Source organism: Pagrus major, chromosome 7 (genome assembly GCF_040436345.1).
Source record: "Pagrus major chromosome 7, Pma_NU_1.0".
NCBI classification, from domain to species: domain Eukaryota; kingdom Metazoa; phylum Chordata; class Actinopteri; order Spariformes; family Sparidae; genus Pagrus; species Pagrus major.
The window spans coordinates 29,523,422-29,543,391 of NC_133221.1; the positions used below are offsets into that span (position 1 = coordinate 29,523,422).

Consider the following 19,970-nt stretch of genomic DNA (forward strand, 5'->3'; position numbering starts at 1 on the left):
TTTTCCAGAGGTGCCACAGCCAGAGCTGATGCTGACCACTACACGGGGCCGGGCGACGGTGGCTGGACTGGACGCCAGTCAGGAATACGCCCTCCAAGTCCTTGTGCTCAATGGGACTACAGAGAAACTTCTGGCAAAACGACGATTCACCAGTAAGGAACACAGTGAAGGGAATGGGAGAAATTAGAAAGGTTAGATGAGAAGAAAGAGGAAATTGGAGGTGGAAGGGGGTCATCGAGTACAAAGAGAACAAATTACCTTCAAGAGCTTATTCAAGGCTCATTTCCTAAAATGAAATGTATCATTAAAGCATAAAGCACACCAGGTGAGCAGAAAGGAACAAAAATCCTGTCCTTTCTGTATGTATATACCCTTGATAGCAGACTCAGCTATCTCAGACAGTGATGGTAAATCTAAGTGGCAGTGCTCAATGTACTGTGAGGCAAGAAAAAGTAAGACGCTGTTTTGTGCAGTGAGCCGAAATGAAAGGCAGACAGCAGAAACATGAAGCACTGGAAAGAAATAGACATAGGGTATGGAATGAGAAAGAGGTTTGAGCTAGGTTGTTCATGTGTATGAGCGAGAGGGACTGCATATTAATATAGACCATCTGGTATCATTATTTAAATTTATCTACGATCCATTGATTTGAATTCTGATTAAGTGGAATTCACAACACAAGCTACAGTCCTTAGTCCACAGTTCTCTGTGGGATTACACAGAACAGGGGACATAAAACTCCACAGGCATGATGTGATGTACAACACTGACGAGAGATTAAAAAAAATAAATTCCATCTGTTGACTCTTTGTTGGAGTTTGCAGTGTTTCCTCCAAGCACCCAGCCCATCTTACCAAGTAGATGTACAAGCACAGACACACAGAATGAGTGGGTATAAATTCTACTCAAGCCAGATTACAGGCTGAATGTGGGTTGCGTTTGAACTTCCTGTGTATACTTACATGAGCTAAGTGTGTTCCTGGGTTGTAAATCTGCCCACCAACACTTGTTTCTCTGTGGCTCACAAAGGCAACCTCACCAGCAGAATGACACAGTCTGTTAAGTCTTTCTACCCACACTGTGTGACTGTATTTAAGGACAAGCAGCTTGAAGAGAGGAGAGTATTTCTGTCTTGGGTAACTCCACCAATTTTAAACTTAAGTCTTGGGGAGTACTTTTGCATTAGTGAAAAAAGTATAAAAGTCTTTTGTGGCTGTAGAGGAAGCTGCATGTAATCTGAAAAATCGCCTCCAGTCTTTTCACCACAGTTCTTTCACTTGGACATAAAAACTGCATGTATAGAATCAAAAGTCAAATCTGATAAAAACCGATGAAAAAGTTTGGTGACAAAATAAGGTTTAAAACTCTTTAAAACCCACAAGTTATACCTCTACTACACATGCTCACTGTTTCCCAACACTGGTTTAAGTGTACTTTTTAAGAACACTTAAACAAATGCAAGTTTAATGTCTAATGTTTGAATGAGCTCACATTTTTTCATAATCCTGTTTATTTATTTATATGCCTATAAGAATTCTATCAGCTTGAAACTGTCGAAAAAACTATGCGCTTTGTGTCAGTGCAAACTGGCTACTGGTTGATATGTTTCCTGGTTAGGCTAGATAAAGCAGACAATTTACTGACTGATTCAAAATGCTTTTCTTTGTGATTCGAGTTTTGAAAAGCAGTCTACTGGTCTAGCAATACGCTCCTATAACACTGTTGAAGTCATTGTGGACAGTTTTAAAACAAATACTCAAAACTGATCCAGCAGAACCAAAGATATCACCTTTCTTATTCAAAGCATTCTTCTTCCTTCTCAAAACCTGGCACCTTCATTACCCACAATGCAATTTAGACACTGAGTGACATCACTGGAGGCAGTTTATCAGATTTCATGCAGCTTCCTCTGGAGCCACAAAATGCTTTATACTACTTTATGTTTTTTCATACATATAGAGAAGTACTCCCCCAAGTAAAAACACAGTTACCCTTTAAAAGCCAGTAAAAACCAGTAATTTCTGAGGAGAAAAAGGTAGTATGGAGACATTTTAATGAAGCAACACCTGTGTTGGGGGATTAGGCTCTGTGTGGGAAGTGGTGATTTTTTTTGCACTCCTATTGTCCCTCAGGTTATTTCAGACATCTCTGTCTCTGGCTCCAACACTGTTACTTCCCCTGACAGTGACGGTGAATCCCATCACACCTCTCCTTCCTGTCGATCCCCTTTTACTTTTAACATTTTGCTGTCACACTCTGATTGATACTCTCTTGGGGCTCCTTTTGGGTTAGATTATATGTGGATTTAGCCTGTGCTGCGAACAGCACTAGTGATTATAGGTTACTGTGTCGGGTTGGGCATGTCCAGGCAGATCTGAAAAAACTTGTCAACTTGGAGATTACCAACACCGGCTGTCAAGTTGGAATGATGGCAGTCTGGGAATTCCTTCCTGATGCGTCTTCGCCTTTCCCATCTGCGTTAACCCCTTCTGGGCCCGGTGCTTATTTGCAGCCAGTGATAGAAGGTTGCTATGTTGCGGCAATTACTCACTTAGAAATTTCACCCTCAATTTGCTTTTGTTGACCTTGTCTGTTAATTCCAGGCAATGATTTACCAACAGCTAGAGATGTGATATAACATACAGCAAACATGCTCTATCTTCACCCCAAGCATGTTCAGTTTTGTCTCTCTGATCTCAAACAGACCTTGTGCTGTATCCAGTCTGCAAATACATGTTCTCCAAATAATCCGCAGTCCAGTCATGATGTTGCATCATCAGCATTCAGACAGCCCTGCAGCACTTTTGCACAAAAGTTAGGGGAATACCACTTTTTGATACAGCAAAACATTATATTGCTTCCCCCTGCGATACAATGTTTGATACATTGGCACAAAATATTGATATTTTTATTAAAACTTCTTTTGTTGTAATCTTCTGTAAACCTTAATTACACAGATTGTTATGAATTTAGTGAGCCATAGTTTTATGCTTCCTTTAAACATTTTAACTCAGCCTTTTCCCAGTTAACGGCTATTTAACATTTGAATGATGGCACCCACGGACATGGACAAGTTACAGTCACCATGTGTGACACTAAGCTAAGACTAGCTATTGTTTCCTCTCAGTTCATGTCAACTTTTGTGAAACTGACTCCACAATGCAGTGAATAAATACATACTGTGATCCCTGCAGTTTAATCCCAGCCTTTTTATGGTTATTGGTGTTTTTCAGTTAGACAGGTATTCTGATGTATCATGAAATGTTTGTCTTGCAATGTATCGTTTATCTCAGAATCATCATACTGTCATTATCATGGGTATATCATGGTACTGTGAGTTACTCTGTAAAACACTATTAGTTTATGTTTACACATAGACCATTGTCTGATTATCAGTAGTAGATAGACTGCTCACATCTTTTACTTTAGTAAGAGTAGCAATACCACACAGTACAAATACTCTGTTATAATAACCTAACCTAGTTCCTGCTTAAGGAATTTGTTATCTGAATTTGCAAAGTAAGTAGTAACTGCAGTTATTGGATTTATATACACATTTAATGAAATTGACACATTTTACATACTATATGACATTCAGACACAAAGGCTTCATGCAGACTTTCTTTAAACTTCCAGAGAGTCTGCTTGGGGTGCATACTTCACCAGACTTTACTGATTTAATTACTCACAATGAATTTGATACCCACTTGATTTTGCAGAAGTTTTTATGAAAGTGTAAAACAATTACTTGATTAAAACATTACTTGAATTGGTAGGCTTGAAATAATGTTCACTGATATTCATGATACAGAAATATTAGAAGTATAACTAATCATACTACTTGTTATTGTTGTAGTCTTCAGGCCTGTCCATCAGGGTGGGTGAGGGTGGACATTTGGATTCAGCCAAACTGATTTTTATTAGCCATGGATGGGTACTGTATGTCGGTCAGTACTCGTGTCATTAATATGACTTTAATTTGCACTTCCCTTAGCTGCCATTTTTGTCTTGCAGTGGAAGGACTTCGGGAGGAAGAAATGATCCGCAGCGATAGCCGAGAGCAGAGGAAGAAGCTGTTGCCTGGCGGGTCAGGGTCAGGAGACCTTGACGATGTAACAGAGGCTCTCTTGGGCTTACCAACGATTTTGTATCCGGACCCCACCACCACCACTGCAGCTGCTGCTGCTGCTACTACTACAGGTAGTGCATGATAGTAGATGATAACACTACATCCATGAAATAAATGGGATAGTTGTACGCTGGCTGATGAGCTGGACAATCATGTGGAGATTTGTCCATTAAGTTCTTCTAAGATGTAGCAAGTCTGGGATTGAAAGTAAAACTATTACACTGTAATTATCCATTCTGCTCCAAGCGACAGACTTTATTACATTATCTGTGTTGTTGTTTTGTTGTATAATAATATGGATAGTGATAATTTTATTTTTATAGCAAGGAGCACAATCAGCAAGTATTTTCCAGTACAGTGTGAGAGCATAAAAAGACACCCAAGCATATAGAAAAAATGATTATATATTATGCTAACAAATTAGTCTAGTGGTCAGACAAAATCATTTTTGTCTTAGTCAGAGGCCTGATTGCGGAGCTTTATTGATCCCCTGTGGGAGAAATCCATTGCTCTGGTCTCTGAAATATTTGGTTAGTAAGATGATTGAACTACTTTTTGTGTGTTATTCAAAGTTTAGTCCACCGTCCAAAAAAAAGACCTAAGTAGCTACTGAACAATCTATATAGAGAAGTACTCAGGGCCAGAGAAGAGTTCAACTGCATCAAGTTTTGTTGCATTCAATTTCTCACATCAGTTAAGCAGCTATGTTGTGTGTTGAGTTGATCCTTGAATGAAGGGCTATCCACACCAAGAACGCTTACTAAAATAATTTTAAAAATGACAACGGTGGTGAACGATGTCCTTAGGATCACTTTCAGAGTAATTTGATGAACAATAGAAACACTGACAGTCAATCAAAATTCATCTGAATTTACAGGACGTCACATTCACAACTTACTAAATGCTTGATTAACTTAATGTCAGGCTGCAAATTATACATTAAAAAAAGTAATTTTGCCTGAGTTTTAATACAAAGTGGTTTTTCGTGCTGATGGGGAGTCTGAAGTTTTGTCCTTACTGATGCTCTTTCGGATGATTGATGTTGACTCATACAAAAGTATGAATAAAATTTGTCTTCAAAAGACAACAACTCTTGTAACAGAGTGCTGGATTCTCCCAACTCCTCCCATCTTTGAAGAATTTCGTTAAACCATATCCTTCAGTTTTGTTTTTGTTTCTTGTTTCTCTGTATGACATGCAGCCATCAATGTCCATTTTCCTAAGCTGCCAACACAGCTGGAGCTCTGCACCACTGTTTACAGAACATTGTCATTCATCTGTGTGGATGCTGGATAGTTATCAATATAGTTATCGTTGTAGCTATCATTATAGCTATTGTTGGTGTGGATGGCCCTTAATACTATACTATAACATGTTATTTCTACAGTTGAAGAGGTGCATGAGTCTATCAAAACAAAGCCTTCTCTGTTTGATTGATAGGATGAGAACCACTCCAGAGCGGGTCCAGATATTTTACCCACATTTTCAGTCTGTTTGGGATAGTACATAAATCCTCCAACAGAACTCTCTGGGGGAAGATTTGATGTTTTTGCCCTGATCTTCCACGGCCTGTCATTATAACACTATCATGAGGAGGCAAGGCCCAAAAATGTTAGCAACACACATGTATAGTACAAGCGCGCCAGTGAACAGTGGGTATGGTAGACTGTATTTACACATGCCAACACCAAAGCGTTTTGTGACAAATGCACACTCAGTAATGACAGCCTAGCAACAGTAGGTGGAAAACAGAAAACAAATGCTGGAACAAGATGGAGGAAGGAAAATGAAGGAGGGCCTGGGGGTTTGGTAGTAATGGTTGTTACTGGAGTCAAAAGATGAAGCCATGAATCATCAAACAATAATGTTTATGTGTTAACAGGGAAATTATGTTTTCTCTCACTTTTCCCTTTGATCCTTTTCAGTCAGATAGATCTAATGTCAACACTATATTTCCTGTCACGTACAGCCTCAACTGATCCCCTAAACTTTCTTTGCTTATCTTACTTTAACCCCACCCTTGTGCTTGCCATTACCTCTCTCCTCCAGAGGCCCCAACAACAGAAACCCCCTCTCAGCTCCCTGATGAGGCCCCAGAGAAAGCCACCAAAGAGAAGAGGAAGAGGAAGAAAGAAAAAGAGCGAGATCGTTCTAAAGCTGAGAATAAGGAGGAGCAGGGTACAGCACAGGGCAAAGCAGCCGAGGAGAAACCCCGCAAGACTCCCTTCATTACCCAACCGGTGACAGGTAACCTGTGCATTGTTGGAAAAACAGGTAACCTGTGCATTGTTGGAAAAACATGACAGTAACGCTGATCTAAAATTCTAATGAACCAAAACATGACAGCACTTAAAGAACGTATGGCCACCATCATCTTTGGCTCTTCTTCTGAGTTAAGGAACAAGAGGCTTGAGAGCAGTAAGTGTTGGTTTGATCTGTGATGACAGTGTTTACACAGGGGAGGGTCAGGTAAAGGAAAGGATAATGACAGGCCATCCTGTTGGGCTGCAGGGCACATGTGTCCTCTCCGTCTTAATCCAAGGGAACACACACACTTCTCATGCATGTTCATGTATGCACCATGTCGACACATGTACACGTAGTCTCTACATACCTAAATGCATCGAGCCATCTGTTTCGTGGTGGGAAGCCATGCATTTACACACTCATGTACAGATGGGTGACAAATGAAAGGAAAGTACTGAAGTAGTGACTTATTAAGGTGTCGGTCCTGAATAGCTTCAGGGCTCTTTTACTCAACAAGTCTCTGAACTCTGAACACTATTTGCTTCATTCTTCTGTTTATTAAGGTATGTCTCCAAGGAAACCATTTGAGTGTGACAGTGATGCAGCGGCAGACATCATGCTGTTGGTGGACGGCTCCTGGAGCATCGGACGCACCAACTTCAGACGGGTCAGAGATTTCCTGGAGGGCCTGATGACACCCTTCCACATCGGGCCAGATCACATTCAGATAGGTGAGGGTCAGAGAGTGTTGGTGTTGGTGCAGCTCTTCACTTCTGTGGGCTGTATTCATGTAGACACAGTGCCACACAGTGGGTCTCCTGTCTCCTCTGTCCCATTCATGTCATTATTCATACTGCAAGTTACAGAGGTACAGAGTGTTTCAGGGGTATAAAGTAAGTCAAGATATGTGATGTTTGTTTTTCTGTTTCTTTTTATGCAACACTGATTATTATGATATTTATAATGCTTGGCTATGGCTCAACTATTGATCTTATTTCTGCTCATTTGTCCTCTTTTGATGAGTTACTGGTGTCTGCACACAGACACACAAATATTAAGATATAAAGTACAATTTTTGCATTTTTACTCCACTACATTTATTTATGTTGTGTCACGATTCTCCAAATCCTCGATTCGATTAGATTCTCAATCTTTTTTGTGTGTTTTTTTTCTTCTAGCACAGACGGCTATGACTAGTCTAGTCTAGGATCATTGGTTTTATGCCATGATAACTCATTTAATTTGTTAATTCTTATTTCAAAAGATGGTCTACATGGTGACGTGAGTGATATAATCTCCATTATTTGTTTGCAGTGTACCACAATAAGGCCTTATTGTCAAATTTGAATAATTTATTAACAATTTAAATGTAACATTAACTTTTCACCAGTCAGTTGGAAACTAACTGTAAACAGAAGAAGAGAAGTCATAGAGGGTACCTGCCATCTAGTGACTCTTTGTTGTAACTGCAGTGTTTACTCTTTACAGCAGATGTGAGGAGTGCACACTTAATGTAGTGTGTTGTGATGGTCATGTAGCTCTGTGTTGCTCTGGAGGTCCGGCAATCTGTCGTTAAAGCCACTAAATCTGCACTGCTCAGACCTCCAATAACTTTTTCCTTCACATTATCATACATGGAGGGCAACATCTTTATGGTAAGATGCGACCAGCTTGGCATTTGGTAACGTGGGTCCAGTATGCTAATTAAATGCTTAAATCCAGGGTTTTCCACCACTGAATAAGGTTTTATGTCTGATGCTACAAATACCCCTATAGGGCGAATTGAATGTTGTTGCAGTTTAACTCTAAGTGAGGACGAAAGAGTTGGCTGGGTTAACAGAAGTCTACTTCTTTATGATGCCTGCGGAGATGTCCTGCCATATTTTTCGTGTTGCCTGTGGACGCGGATAGCATAGCTTACAAGTCACTTTACAGATTACATTCTACTTGAAATGACTCTGAGTATGACTTTCTTTTTTCAACACTACAAATATTTTGAATTGTGCTTTCTTCATTTAATCCTGCTATTCCTACTTTTTATACTCCTTTTGATGTTGCTTCTTTCATAGCTTTCACAACATTTCAGCAACCAGCAATCACACCACATTTTCTAAAAATAGCATTTTTTTATTGAGACTACATTGTTTTAGTTGTTTGTATGAGTTATTAAAGAGCATTGTCTAGCTTTAAAGACATAATCTGCATTGTTTGCTTGTAAATAAATTAATTTTGCTCCTTTGAGAAGGTGATATAATTCAGTCAATTTAGAGTCAATATATACGTTTCGGTTTAAGTAATACATATTTTTACTCATACCTATTGCTATTTATCCATCAACATTGTTTTGATGTGAGTCGCTGAGTTTTGCAGTTATATATCGTAGAGATGTCTACCTGCCCTGGAATATAATGGAGCTCCACAGACCTTGTTGTGAGCACTTTCATGCAACAACTGTTTTGTTTTTACCAAAATGACAGTGTAGGATGTAAACATTAATAGCGTCCTCCCCGGCTGAGCAACAGGTAACATTATCAATGTAAGTTAGCTTAATTAGCTAGCCTCTAGTCCATAAATGGATGCACATTTTCTCCTGCTCAGGGATACAGAAAGAAAATAGTTCCTTCATGAAACTGCTCAAGACAAGGTCTGTGGACTATATTGAGAAACCAAGTCATGATTTCTGGAACGCTGACTGCCATCTAATTTGATTGTATTCAAGAGAAGGCAGACATCTCTATGGCCGATATCTCTAAAACTCTGCAGCTCACACCAAAACAATCTAGATTGATAAATAGCGCTACAGGTAGGTGGAAAAATGCATATTTTTGATTTTTGGGAGAACTGTCCCTTTGAAACTAGCCTCTTAGATTATAATAGATTTACATTTCCTGGCCTGTACCTCAAAAATAAATAAAGTCTTGTGTAATGATATGTTTTTGTCCAAGGTCTGACCCAGTACAGTGGAGACCCCCGCACAGAATGGCAGCTCAAGAACTTCACCACTAAAGACCAGCTGCTTGAGGCAGTAAGGAATTTCAGATATAAGGGAGGGAACACATTTACAGGTAAACACACAGTCGATACTGTTAGTGTTCATGTGTTTCAATGAGAGCCCTTACACCGTCTTTTTTTATTGTACAGTATATCACATACAATAAAACACTGTAGAGTGCATGTCTGTTTGTCCGTGTGTAACAATGCGTCCATCTCTCAGGCCAGGCTCTGCTCCACGTGATGGAGGAGAACATGAGGGCTGAGGCAGGCGCGAGGTCAGACACACCTTTTTTCGTGGTCTTGTTGACCGACGGGAAATCTCAGGATGACGCCATTGCTGCAGCAAACCGGTTGAAGAATGCCGGCGTGGAGATCATCGCTGTAGGTGAGACTGCAAAGAAGAGCGTTTGAGGGGATGTAGAGACTGAATAACTTTAACTTATTAACTTTCAGTGCATCATGGGACCATGCAAATCTGGACTTGTTTTGTTTATTAAGCGTCAGGGACTCAGCCGTGTAACCAATTATAGTGGGATGTGGTTTATAATTGTTACAGTTAAAGTTTATTTCATGTTGTCATTGTTTGGTGCTCAGAGACATTTTGTTCTAATTTCTAAATTTGTAATAAATGAGTTGAGCCATTTTAAAACTTTGTGTCATTCAGGTGTAAAGAATGCTGATGAAGCTGAGTTAAGACAAGTGGCGTCGGAGCCGGTGGACCTGAATGTCTACAATGTCAATGACTTTCCTCTGCTCAGCAAACTGGTGGCACGACTGGTCCACATCCTGTGTGGGAGGATAGAGGAACGTGGCATCTCAAAACGTAAGCTGTCTTTCTAAATACACAGTATGCCTGTCTGTCTATAGCTCTGTCTTCACTTGCCTACTCATCAGACACATGCACATGGTTCTTCAAGCTATGAATATTTATTGAAGTCCAATGTGCTTATTTCCTGTTCCTGTGTCTCCAGGAATGGAGCCTCGACCTACAGCAGACCCAGCCCTCTCCTACCCGAGTCCCACTGATCTCCGGTTTTCTGAACTGGGCTCCAGAGAAGTGAAGCTTCACTGGAACAATCCTGCTAAACCAGTCCAACAGTACAGAGTGGTCTACCACAGCGCTGAGGGTCAGAGTCCACAGGAGGTCAGAGTCTGTCTTTATGATTTTTGCAGTGTTACGTTTGAGACACAAGCACAGTTATCTAAACAAAATAAGACCTTTACCATGAAGAACAGCAGATTCCAGCAGCCCTCACATTGTGTTTTCCTTGATTACAATTTACAACAGTGTGAAAACTTTGCTCTTTAAGCATAGACAGTGCTCTCAGAAAGGACAAAAGGAGCAAAACATGTAGAACATGTCCTCTTCAATAAAGCAACCCCTTTGTCTCAGTATGCCAAAGTCTAAGGGACCTATTTCTGAGAAACACCAGTGCCACCACTAGTCGAGCCTTATTCTGTCTTTCGGTCGGAACCCTCATTGATATGCAGACTGTGTTTTCTGAGACAGATAATTTTTAATGAACAAAAGATTAAATATGGCAAAATATTCAGTTTGATAACTCTCTAATAGCTGTGGTTCTCAACATAATTATCATCATCATCATTAATCAGGGATTGTGCTTTATGCAGAAACTTTGTGTCTTTGATGTATCAATTTCTGGTTTATTTAAAAAATTGTGTGGGATGGAAAAATAGTTCAAATGTAAATTGTGTTCTCTGTATGCCTTTGGTTCAGACAAAGGACTAAGTGATGGTTTGTCTCTAGGTGGTACTGGCCGGCTCCGAGTCCACTGTGCTGCTGGAAGGCCTCTCCTCTCAGACTCTGTACCACGTGTCCATCTTCCCCGTGTATGAAGACAATGTTGGCCTGGCACTCAGAGGAACTGTCACTACATGTAAGACTGACATCACTGCTAAATATTGTATTTCTAAGTTCACCCACCCAAGTTCATTATCTACTCACCCCCATGTGAATGGAAGGTTAGATGAGGTTATGTAGACATTCTCTAAAACAACTGAAGTAGATGGGACAACATGCCCCATATAGCTCTTCTGACGTAAGCCAAGTCTCCAGAAGCCCAGAGATCCCAAATTGACTTTAAAAGATGTAATTTACACTCTTTCAAAGCCAAAATCATCACTGTAGCTGCCTTTGCTAAAAGCATTAATGTGCTAACTGTCTGAAATGGGTGCATGAGGTATAACATGTCCTCGACTCTAGTCACTAGTTTTCAGTCTCGTTTGTTAAAAAACCCGATGTTTTTATACTACAAACCACTTCTGATGTTTCTCAACTTTCCTCATCCTTTCTTTTCTCTTCCATCTTGCTCTGTCTCTTCCTGTCCCCTCAATCAGTACCCCTGGCCATGCCTGCCAACCTGGAGGTGACTCCGTCCTCTTACAGCACGCTGCGAGTGAGTTGGGGTACAGCAACCGGTGCAACACAGTACATGATCCTGTACTCAGCACTCAACCACGGAGAACCTGATGATGCTAAGGAGGTGAGACCTGGGTCTGTCTTTCTCTCTTCTCGTTTTGTGTGTGATACCTTCTTACCCCTTTAATTCTGTTGTATGTCAGCGCTCAGCTCCAGTTACTCACTGTGATTTAATTTTACTGTGAGGATTTGTAACAGGCTTAATACAACATAGTAACTGTTCCACCATCCACTTAACAGGGCAGAGACGATCAGGACGAAGTGTTGTACTTCACCTTGAGACGTATTAACAAACTTCCAACTCCACATTTGTTTCTTTTATTGCTGCAGGAGAAATTCAGTGCAGACCAGACAGTGGTGGAGCTGGCAGAGTTACTGCCGGCTACAGACTACTCTGTCACTCTGTATGCCCTGTATGATGAGGACCCCAGTGACCCTGTCACTGCTGTTGCCACCACATGTAAGACATTCCCCTTATATTCTCGTCCCTTACTTTTTGATTTTCCCTTCTTCTTCTTCTGTAACATTAGTCCACCTTTTCTCTTTCTGTCTCATTTAGTTTTTTCTGCCATTGTTGCTTCTTTTCATTTCTTACAGATCTTCTTTCCGTACTATTCCCTCTTCCTTCTGTTATCAAAATCTCTTGCACAGTAACTTTTCAGTGGCACTGATGAAATATTGATGGTCATTTATCTTCTATCCACAGTCCCTCTCCCACCGCCGATGAGTGTTCAGTTCCCAGTTGTTACCCACAGTATGCTGAGGGTGAGCTGGGTGCCAGGAGCCATCGACGTCCCCCGCCACAGAATCACCTACAGTACCAACCACGGCAGTGACGTCAAGCAGGTAACTGGGAAATTATAAAAGTGTCGTTTTAGTAGTGTCTGATATCATAATGCAGGGAAACACAGGCTGTAACATTCATAACAGTTAACTTGATAACCCTTTTTTATGGCTTCCTTCTTAAAGCATTCTCAAGAACTGCTTTTGATTCAAAGATCAAAATATGAACAAAATAACTGAAAAGACATACTGGCAGATAGTGTCTGATTTTCAATTTATTTTTATTTTTTAGCCAAATGGAGTATGTTTTTTTAAAGCTGCATGAGCCTTTTATTTTACTAATAAACTGAATAATAGCTTGATTAGAATATGAATGCCAAATGTAAACACCTCTTTATTTGTATAGGGCCAATTCAATTCAAGCCATATCATAACACTTTCCAAATTGAGCAGATCTAGACCATAATCTTTAAGTAATTTATTGACAGAGATGCAACATTTCCCCCATGAGCAGGCACTTGGTGACAGTGGCGAGAAAAAAACTGCCTTGAATGCCGACCCTGATTATTACCTTAACATTATCTGAACCCAACAGACGTCTTTATTCTAAAGTCCAGAGGTCCATATTAGAAGTCTTATCCACACAACTTCTCCAACTATTTCTTTTTCCTATAGCTTGTAAAAAATACATTTGAGTGGATTTTCTCATGAAATTTTCTTTACTACCGTACTCTACAGTCATATTACAATCCAGTGAAAGTGCTGCTTTTGTAGAAATCAATAATACTGCCAAGTAGTGAATACTGTTGCAAATGATTTTATTTTTATGACCCATATCAGTTTAGCCATGGTCCGTGTCAGTCATTCATTTTATGTATTTATTTATTTTCTGTGTCGGTCACATACATATTAAAACTCTTTCCAGGTGGAGGTAACAGGAATGAACTCAGTGCTGGTGCAGAACCTCTCCTCTCTGTCTAGATATCTGATTTCAATCCAGTCTCACTACCCACAAGGCCTGTCAGCAGCACTCACCAGTAACGTCACCACACGTAAGAAGCACACGCACTATGTATTTTTTGTGCTAAAAGGCATCATCTGAATTTTACTTTAATGTGTTAAGGGAGCAGAGAAGAAACACTGAATTTGATTAAAAATATCAGAAATATATGTTATTCTTCCCTTCTTCTCTCCTAGTGAAGGTGCCCTCCCCGTCAGACCTCAGGGTGACTAATTTCTCAGGCAGTGACATCACTGTGCGCTGGGAGGCTGCAGCTGATGATGTTGTGTCCTACCTCATCAAGTGGATCTCTCTGAGTGGAGGAGACCTGAGACAGGTGGGGTGGATAAATGGGTGGATGGAGTGCATAATGTGTTATAATAATGAATATATGATGTGAAAATGTGTGTTTATTTTAGCTGAGGGTGAGTGGTGAGAGTGAAGGGGCCATCCTGGAGGGGGTGGAGGACGATAAGGAATACCAGATCTCTCTGTCTGCTTTGTATGGAGATGGAGCTCAGAGTGAAGCTGTGGCCATACGCTACAGCACCTGTGAGTCACACACACCCACACACTCATTTGCACATTAATTCACTGGAGGGTAGTTTCTATCACACAATACAACGGTTTGTATATCCATGGTCCTGAGTCTGAGTTTCCTTTATTAAATGACAAAGACAGACTACCTGGTGGTATGGAGAGATATTTCCTCTCAGGCAGGTGCGAAACATACAAGCTAGTGAGCCGTTGTCTGTGGTCTTTGCTGTGTGTTCAAGTGCACCTTTTTGGCTAAGACAAGGGTAACATGAGGCGATATAACAGTCGGCCTATCCTCCCCAGCTTCCCCACAGGGTTGTGTATGCCCTCACTGCTCTTTATTCTCTACAACAGCGACTGTAGGAGTCAGTGCAGGGATAGAAACATTGTTAAATTTACAGATGACGCAGTTATTGTCAGTCTGCTTCATGAAAGCAAGTCATCACATGGTCCTGTGGTCAATGATGTTATACAGTAGTGTGGTGTTCACTTTACTTTATATAATAATATATATATTAATGCTAATGAATCTCTTAAATAATACTCAATGACAATTAAGAAGGCCTGCATTTCACAATACTACTAGATCAGATGCAAGTAATACTCGCTCCTATGTGTGACGCTCGCCATGTTGGAAATGTTCAAAGACACGATCAAAAGACATAGTTATTATACTTTACTACCTACCTTTCAGATCTCTGTTAAAGGGCAAGAAGTAGAAACTGTGGAGATCTTTAATTACTTAGGTACTTTTATTGACAAGAAGTAGAAATTTGATGCGAACACAGAGGTAATAATAACTTTTTTACAATGTTTTAAATGTTGCAATAAACACGTTAATTCTTGTACACTATGAAATTCCTCTTGGTTTTCTACACACTTTATCTTATCCCTATTCTTATTGTTGCAGTTTTTCATTGCTTGATCATTGAACCTTTTAATGTATTCTCTATTGTTCTTCACTTGCTTATTTGGTTTAACTGTGTTTATGAATATTCCTTGTAGTGAGTCTAATTATCTGCATCTTGAATTTTGTCCTTGCAGTGTCAGGTGGAGGCCCATCCAGTGTGTCTGTCTCTGAGGAGACTGCAATCAGCTTTTTGGTCAGCTGGGTACCTCCTAACGCTCATGTCCTTCAGTATCGTGTGTCTTACACTGCACTGACTGGAGATGAAAGCCAGGACAGCACTGTGAGTGGGCTGTAATCGTCACCTCTTTGTTCTTCATCCTACTAGACAGTAAATCATAGTGCTGCTCGGAGGTCACTCCAAATTTTAAAAACTGCAAATTAGCTCTTTTACTGTGTTGACTTTGAAAGGTGGGTTTGTTGTCTACAGGTGTTGGTCCCAGGTGGTGAAAAGCGGGTGGTGCTAGAGTCGTTACAGCCAGATACACGTTACAGCATCTTGGTGACCGCCGAGTACCGCAACAGAGAGGGAGGCAGCGGTTCAGCTCAAGGCAAAACCAGTGAGTCACACACACTTAAAGAATACACATAACTGTTTTTTTAAAACTAATCTGTGGAAAAACATGAATCGATTCAATTTGAGTTTGTGGCCAAACACACAGGCACTTTTATGTAGAAGAAAGGTACAGCCTCTTTTGTCTTCCTTGTTCTGTTGGCTCTTCTGTTCTCTGCCTACTCTCTATGTAATTGATTTCTGGCTATTCTGTTCATCAGCCGTCAGTTTTACCTTTCTGTATGTCTGTCTCCTTTTCTAGCCAGTCTGCGGGTCAGCAGTGTGAGTGTGGTCAGGTCAGACCACTCCAGTATCTGTGTGTCCTGGAGACCCGTGTCTGCAGTCAACGGATATCGTATTGTCATCCAGTCTGTCAAAGGTAATCTATTTCAACATCTATAATAATTAACTCTGGATAACCACTGTTGATGTAATCATGGTGTGTGTTTGTGTATGTGTAATGTGTGTGTGTGTGTGTGTGTGTGTGTGTGTGTGTGTGTGTGTGTGTGTGTGTGTGTGTGTGCATTGTGTGTAGACAAGCAAACAAAGGAAGAAGCTGTCAGTGAGTCCAGCAGCAGTCACTGTTTCACTGATCTGGAGCCAGAGACTCTGTATCGCATCAGCGTGCACTCCCTTCTTGGCTCAGCAGAGGGTGCTGCCGTCTCCATTCTCCATCCAACAGGTCTGACCTGATCACAGTTACACCAACAGTATGTGAGATGTTGAAGTTAGTTTGTTTACCTGCCTGTTCCTTATATATTCCCTTGTTGAATAAATATTTTACACATAAATTGTGGGAAATAAATAATCCCTTGGCTGCTTGCCTCTAATGTAACCTGTCACTCAGTAATTGTGAAAGTACTTGCATGTATAGATTGATACAATATATGATCCTTAAACAAAACTCTGTAAAAGTCTTAACGTTGTTGTTGTTTTAAATGTGTCATGATAGGTTTTACTTGTTCCTTTTCAGCAACAGCTCCAGCCAGAATTCCCATCCATCCCCGGATTTACCCTATCCACAATGAAGGTGACTCATGCTGCAATTATATTCTTCTGTGGGAGTACGTCTGATTAGCTCATGAAGAATATTTGTAATCTCTTGGAGACGTCGTTTCAGTTCAAACTGAGCAGACTTGTTGTATTCTTGAGTTCTCAGATGACTTCAATAGGTCCCCAGCAAAAACTGAGGAGCACATCTGTTTTTATTTTTCTTTCATAAACGCAGTAAGCGAGTGTGTAATAATGGTTTCAGTGAGGTGTTGAAGATTAATTTCTTAGTAATCAAAAGGACCGGTGTAGTATGTCATTCTTCATTTGTCAGTTGAAAAAGAAATTTGCTTGTGACCATCGATTTAGATGACACAAATTTGAATCAGACCATCAAAATACCTTCTTATTATAACAATATGTTCCCTCTAAAAGCTTATTTAGACAATAGTATACATTCTTGTGCAACTACTTTTTTTGTATAATCATTTTCCCACTCCTTATTGCTTCCTCCACAGCTTCATGTTGTGATAAATTTTTTTCTTGCATTTTATCTAATAGAAATATACTCAACATGTATTCTTTTCAAATGGTCCTTGGTCAAGTTGCAGATTTGTCAAAATATACCGAGCTCATTGTGAGACTTTGTCTGGATTGAAATGGCTGGAAAAAAAAAGTGATGGTTTCTCTTCCCTGCTTTTATGATTCAACAATGTCCTGCTGTGTTGCAGTCTGCCCTGAAGTGACCATCAGACACAGCATTGTTAAAGGTGAGACGAGCTGTCCTCGCACATAACAGCAAACTCTTTCATAAAAGGCTCATTTTGAATGAAGGGAAACATCAGATTTAGAAGCCTCATTTTTGTTGGTATGTGTTTCTCGTGTCAGGATTTGACATGATGGAAGCGTTTGGTCTGACTCCGAGAGCCCACTCGTCTGTGGAGGGCGTGGCAGCTGAGCCTTTTGTCTTCAACACCCTCCCCACCTACACTCTGTACAGAGACACCCAGCTGACACAGAGCACCAAGTGAGATCATCCTTTACTGCTTTAATTCATCCTCCACTTCCTTTCTTGCAGCAGCTATATGGCAGATAGCTGGAAATTAAGTTTGCAGTGTGATGAACCTTCCTTTCCCTGCAGACTTTACTACCATCTATGTGCTGTTTGTTCCGCTGTATCCTGCTGTGATTAGGAGATTTGTCATGCTATATGCATACTACAAATTTGAATAAACAATCCATTGTGGTTACATGAAAGCTTCCAAATGGAGCCTGAACAATGAAATCCCTATCTGGTGAAGAGTAAATACTCTATACCAACAATTAATTTCGAGGAATAAGGTTGCTTTCAACAACATGGCTCCTCACTCCCCTTATTCGCAGGAGAGTGCTGTGTATAAGAGATGTGCAGATAATGAAACTGTATTTATCAAATGGAGCATTGTTGCTCGCTCCAGCATCATTTTGAGGAAATGGCTGTTACTCATGACAAAGGACATCTAATTTGTCCTGTGTGTAGAGATGATTAAGAAACAGTTTATCAGAATAGCTCCTGGTAACGCTTGAAAACTACACTACAGATTGTACAAGAGGTGATTGAAAGGTTCATGACCTTAGAGTAGAAAGATTGGTCTTCAGAAAACCTTGCACATTTAGTTTTCAAGATATTAGTCCAGTGGTAGTTGAACACACGGATCACTCTTTCGTGAAAGAAAGAAAGTGGTTCACAGCAGTAATAACATCATCATTACTGTCAAACAGGCAACCACTAAGCTCCGTCTTCATCTGGGTGAAGAGGTAGTAGTCTGAGTCTGTCAAATCACGTGAATAGTGCAGATGTTGGACGAGTTTGAATCTGCATTCCTGGATGGCAGCCATCATCCCTGTGGACTTGTGGGCTGGAGTGTTGTATACAGACAGTGCTGACTTGCAATTTTCAATTACCTGAAACAGAAATACCACAAAAGTTAATAACTTTCTGCAAAATCACTCAAAGAGTTGAACTGCACATGCATGGAATAAGAGGTGTATAACTCATCTCCTTCTACCTTAGGCTGTGAACTTATCAGTCACCCCTCATAGATCTATTGTGGCGTCAGGGTGTCACAGAAAGTGACTGGAATAACACCAGCAGGATATTTATTTATTTATATGTTTGTTTGATTGATTAACAGGGACAGTGCACAGCTTCTTAGCTATACCAGAGTAAGCTATAAGCTAATTTACATCTGCAGTCCCTGACACAAAAAAGTAGGAAGAAAGGTCTGTAGCTAATGAAAAGGTAGACAAAGTTGTAAAGATTGTTTTTATGATTAATTCATTATTCAGATAACACACACATCGGATCATTTGTATATAAAATATTAAATGAATAGCCATAGAGCCGTTGTTGGTACTCCTGTTCTGTTTGTATGGGTGGTATATATTATTATTATAACGCATCATCATTAATATTAAAGTTAAGCTTCTCTTTACTTCAATGTCTAATCCTGATCAGTTGCCCCATAAAAAAACACCACGAGTGCAGTTATGTGACGTGATCTTACAGTGCAAAATCTTCCAACACACATCTCCCAGTTGTGTTCACTTTACCTTCATCCAAAACTCTAATGGTTTCCTCATCCGATCCTCTTTACCCACATTAAGTACATCCATCTTTGCCTCTGTCCTTCTAGGTTCATCCACCCTGCAGGCTTCTCTCCAGAGCACACCATCAGCATCGCGTTCCGCATGTTGCAGGATACACCCAGGGAGCCCTTTGCCCTCTGGCAGCTAACAGACAACGACTTCCAGCCCAAGATGGGAGTGGTGCTGGACCGTGAGTAACATTTCTGCACGTCGCCGTCTCCCAAACTGTAAGCAGCTTCATGACCTCTTTAGTCTCGTAATCAGCCATAAGATCTTAGTTCCTCATCAGGGCCTCTAAACCAACTTTGCTGAGGAGTTAAGATTAGCAGAATGAGCATCAACCTTGAAGTCATAGATATTCAATGGGGTGGAAGTATAAAGCAGAAGAAAATGGAGAGTACCTCAGAATTGTGCTTAAGTACAGTATTTGAGTCAGTGCACTTAGTTAGATTCCATTACTGGTAATTCAGATGAGAATTTTTTTCTATGGACAAACAATTAGTTGAGAAAATAATCAGCACATTAATCAATAATGAAAATAATCATTAGTTGCTGCTTGTTCTATTTAATTGTTAAAGTTATTAATAAATATTTAGGATCTTCAAGCAAGTTAGATCACGTCACTGTGATAAAGGTCATGACAGATGACACATGAAGTTAGTCACTTTGCTTTGTTAACAGCCAAAATCATAGATAGTTAGATACAAATGAATTAAAGGATAAGATTGGTGTTATTCTATATTAGACTGTGGACTTGGAGCT

At 40.2% G+C, this 19,970-nt stretch overlaps 1 protein-coding gene across 1 annotated transcript in view; it reads left to right on the forward strand.

Annotated features, from left to right (window-relative positions):
• LOC140999528 (collagen alpha-1(XX) chain-like) overlaps positions 1-19,970 on the forward strand; it is a 42,114-nt gene that overhangs the window by 13,043 nt on the left and 9,101 nt on the right. The window contains exons 4-26 of the mRNA XM_073469967.1: positions 9-152; positions 4,015-4,200; positions 6,179-6,376; positions 6,940-7,107; positions 9,322-9,441; positions 9,591-9,755; positions 10,035-10,193; positions 10,342-10,514; positions 11,139-11,268; positions 11,729-11,874; positions 12,141-12,270; positions 12,517-12,656; positions 13,519-13,645; positions 13,791-13,930; positions 14,013-14,145; positions 15,175-15,320; positions 15,468-15,597; positions 15,853-15,969; positions 16,126-16,272; positions 16,564-16,620; positions 17,312-17,350; positions 17,469-17,607; positions 19,256-19,398. Of these exons, the coding sequence (XP_073326068.1) occupies positions 9-152; positions 4,015-4,200; positions 6,179-6,376; positions 6,940-7,107; positions 9,322-9,441; positions 9,591-9,755; positions 10,035-10,193; positions 10,342-10,514; positions 11,139-11,268; positions 11,729-11,874; positions 12,141-12,270; positions 12,517-12,656; positions 13,519-13,645; positions 13,791-13,930; positions 14,013-14,145; positions 15,175-15,320; positions 15,468-15,597; positions 15,853-15,969; positions 16,126-16,272; positions 16,564-16,620; positions 17,312-17,350; positions 17,469-17,607; positions 19,256-19,398 (3,177 nt within the window). The remainder of the gene's footprint in view (positions 1-8; positions 153-4,014; positions 4,201-6,178; positions 6,377-6,939; positions 7,108-9,321; positions 9,442-9,590; positions 9,756-10,034; positions 10,194-10,341; positions 10,515-11,138; positions 11,269-11,728; positions 11,875-12,140; positions 12,271-12,516; positions 12,657-13,518; positions 13,646-13,790; positions 13,931-14,012; positions 14,146-15,174; positions 15,321-15,467; positions 15,598-15,852; positions 15,970-16,125; positions 16,273-16,563; positions 16,621-17,311; positions 17,351-17,468; positions 17,608-19,255; positions 19,399-19,970) is intronic.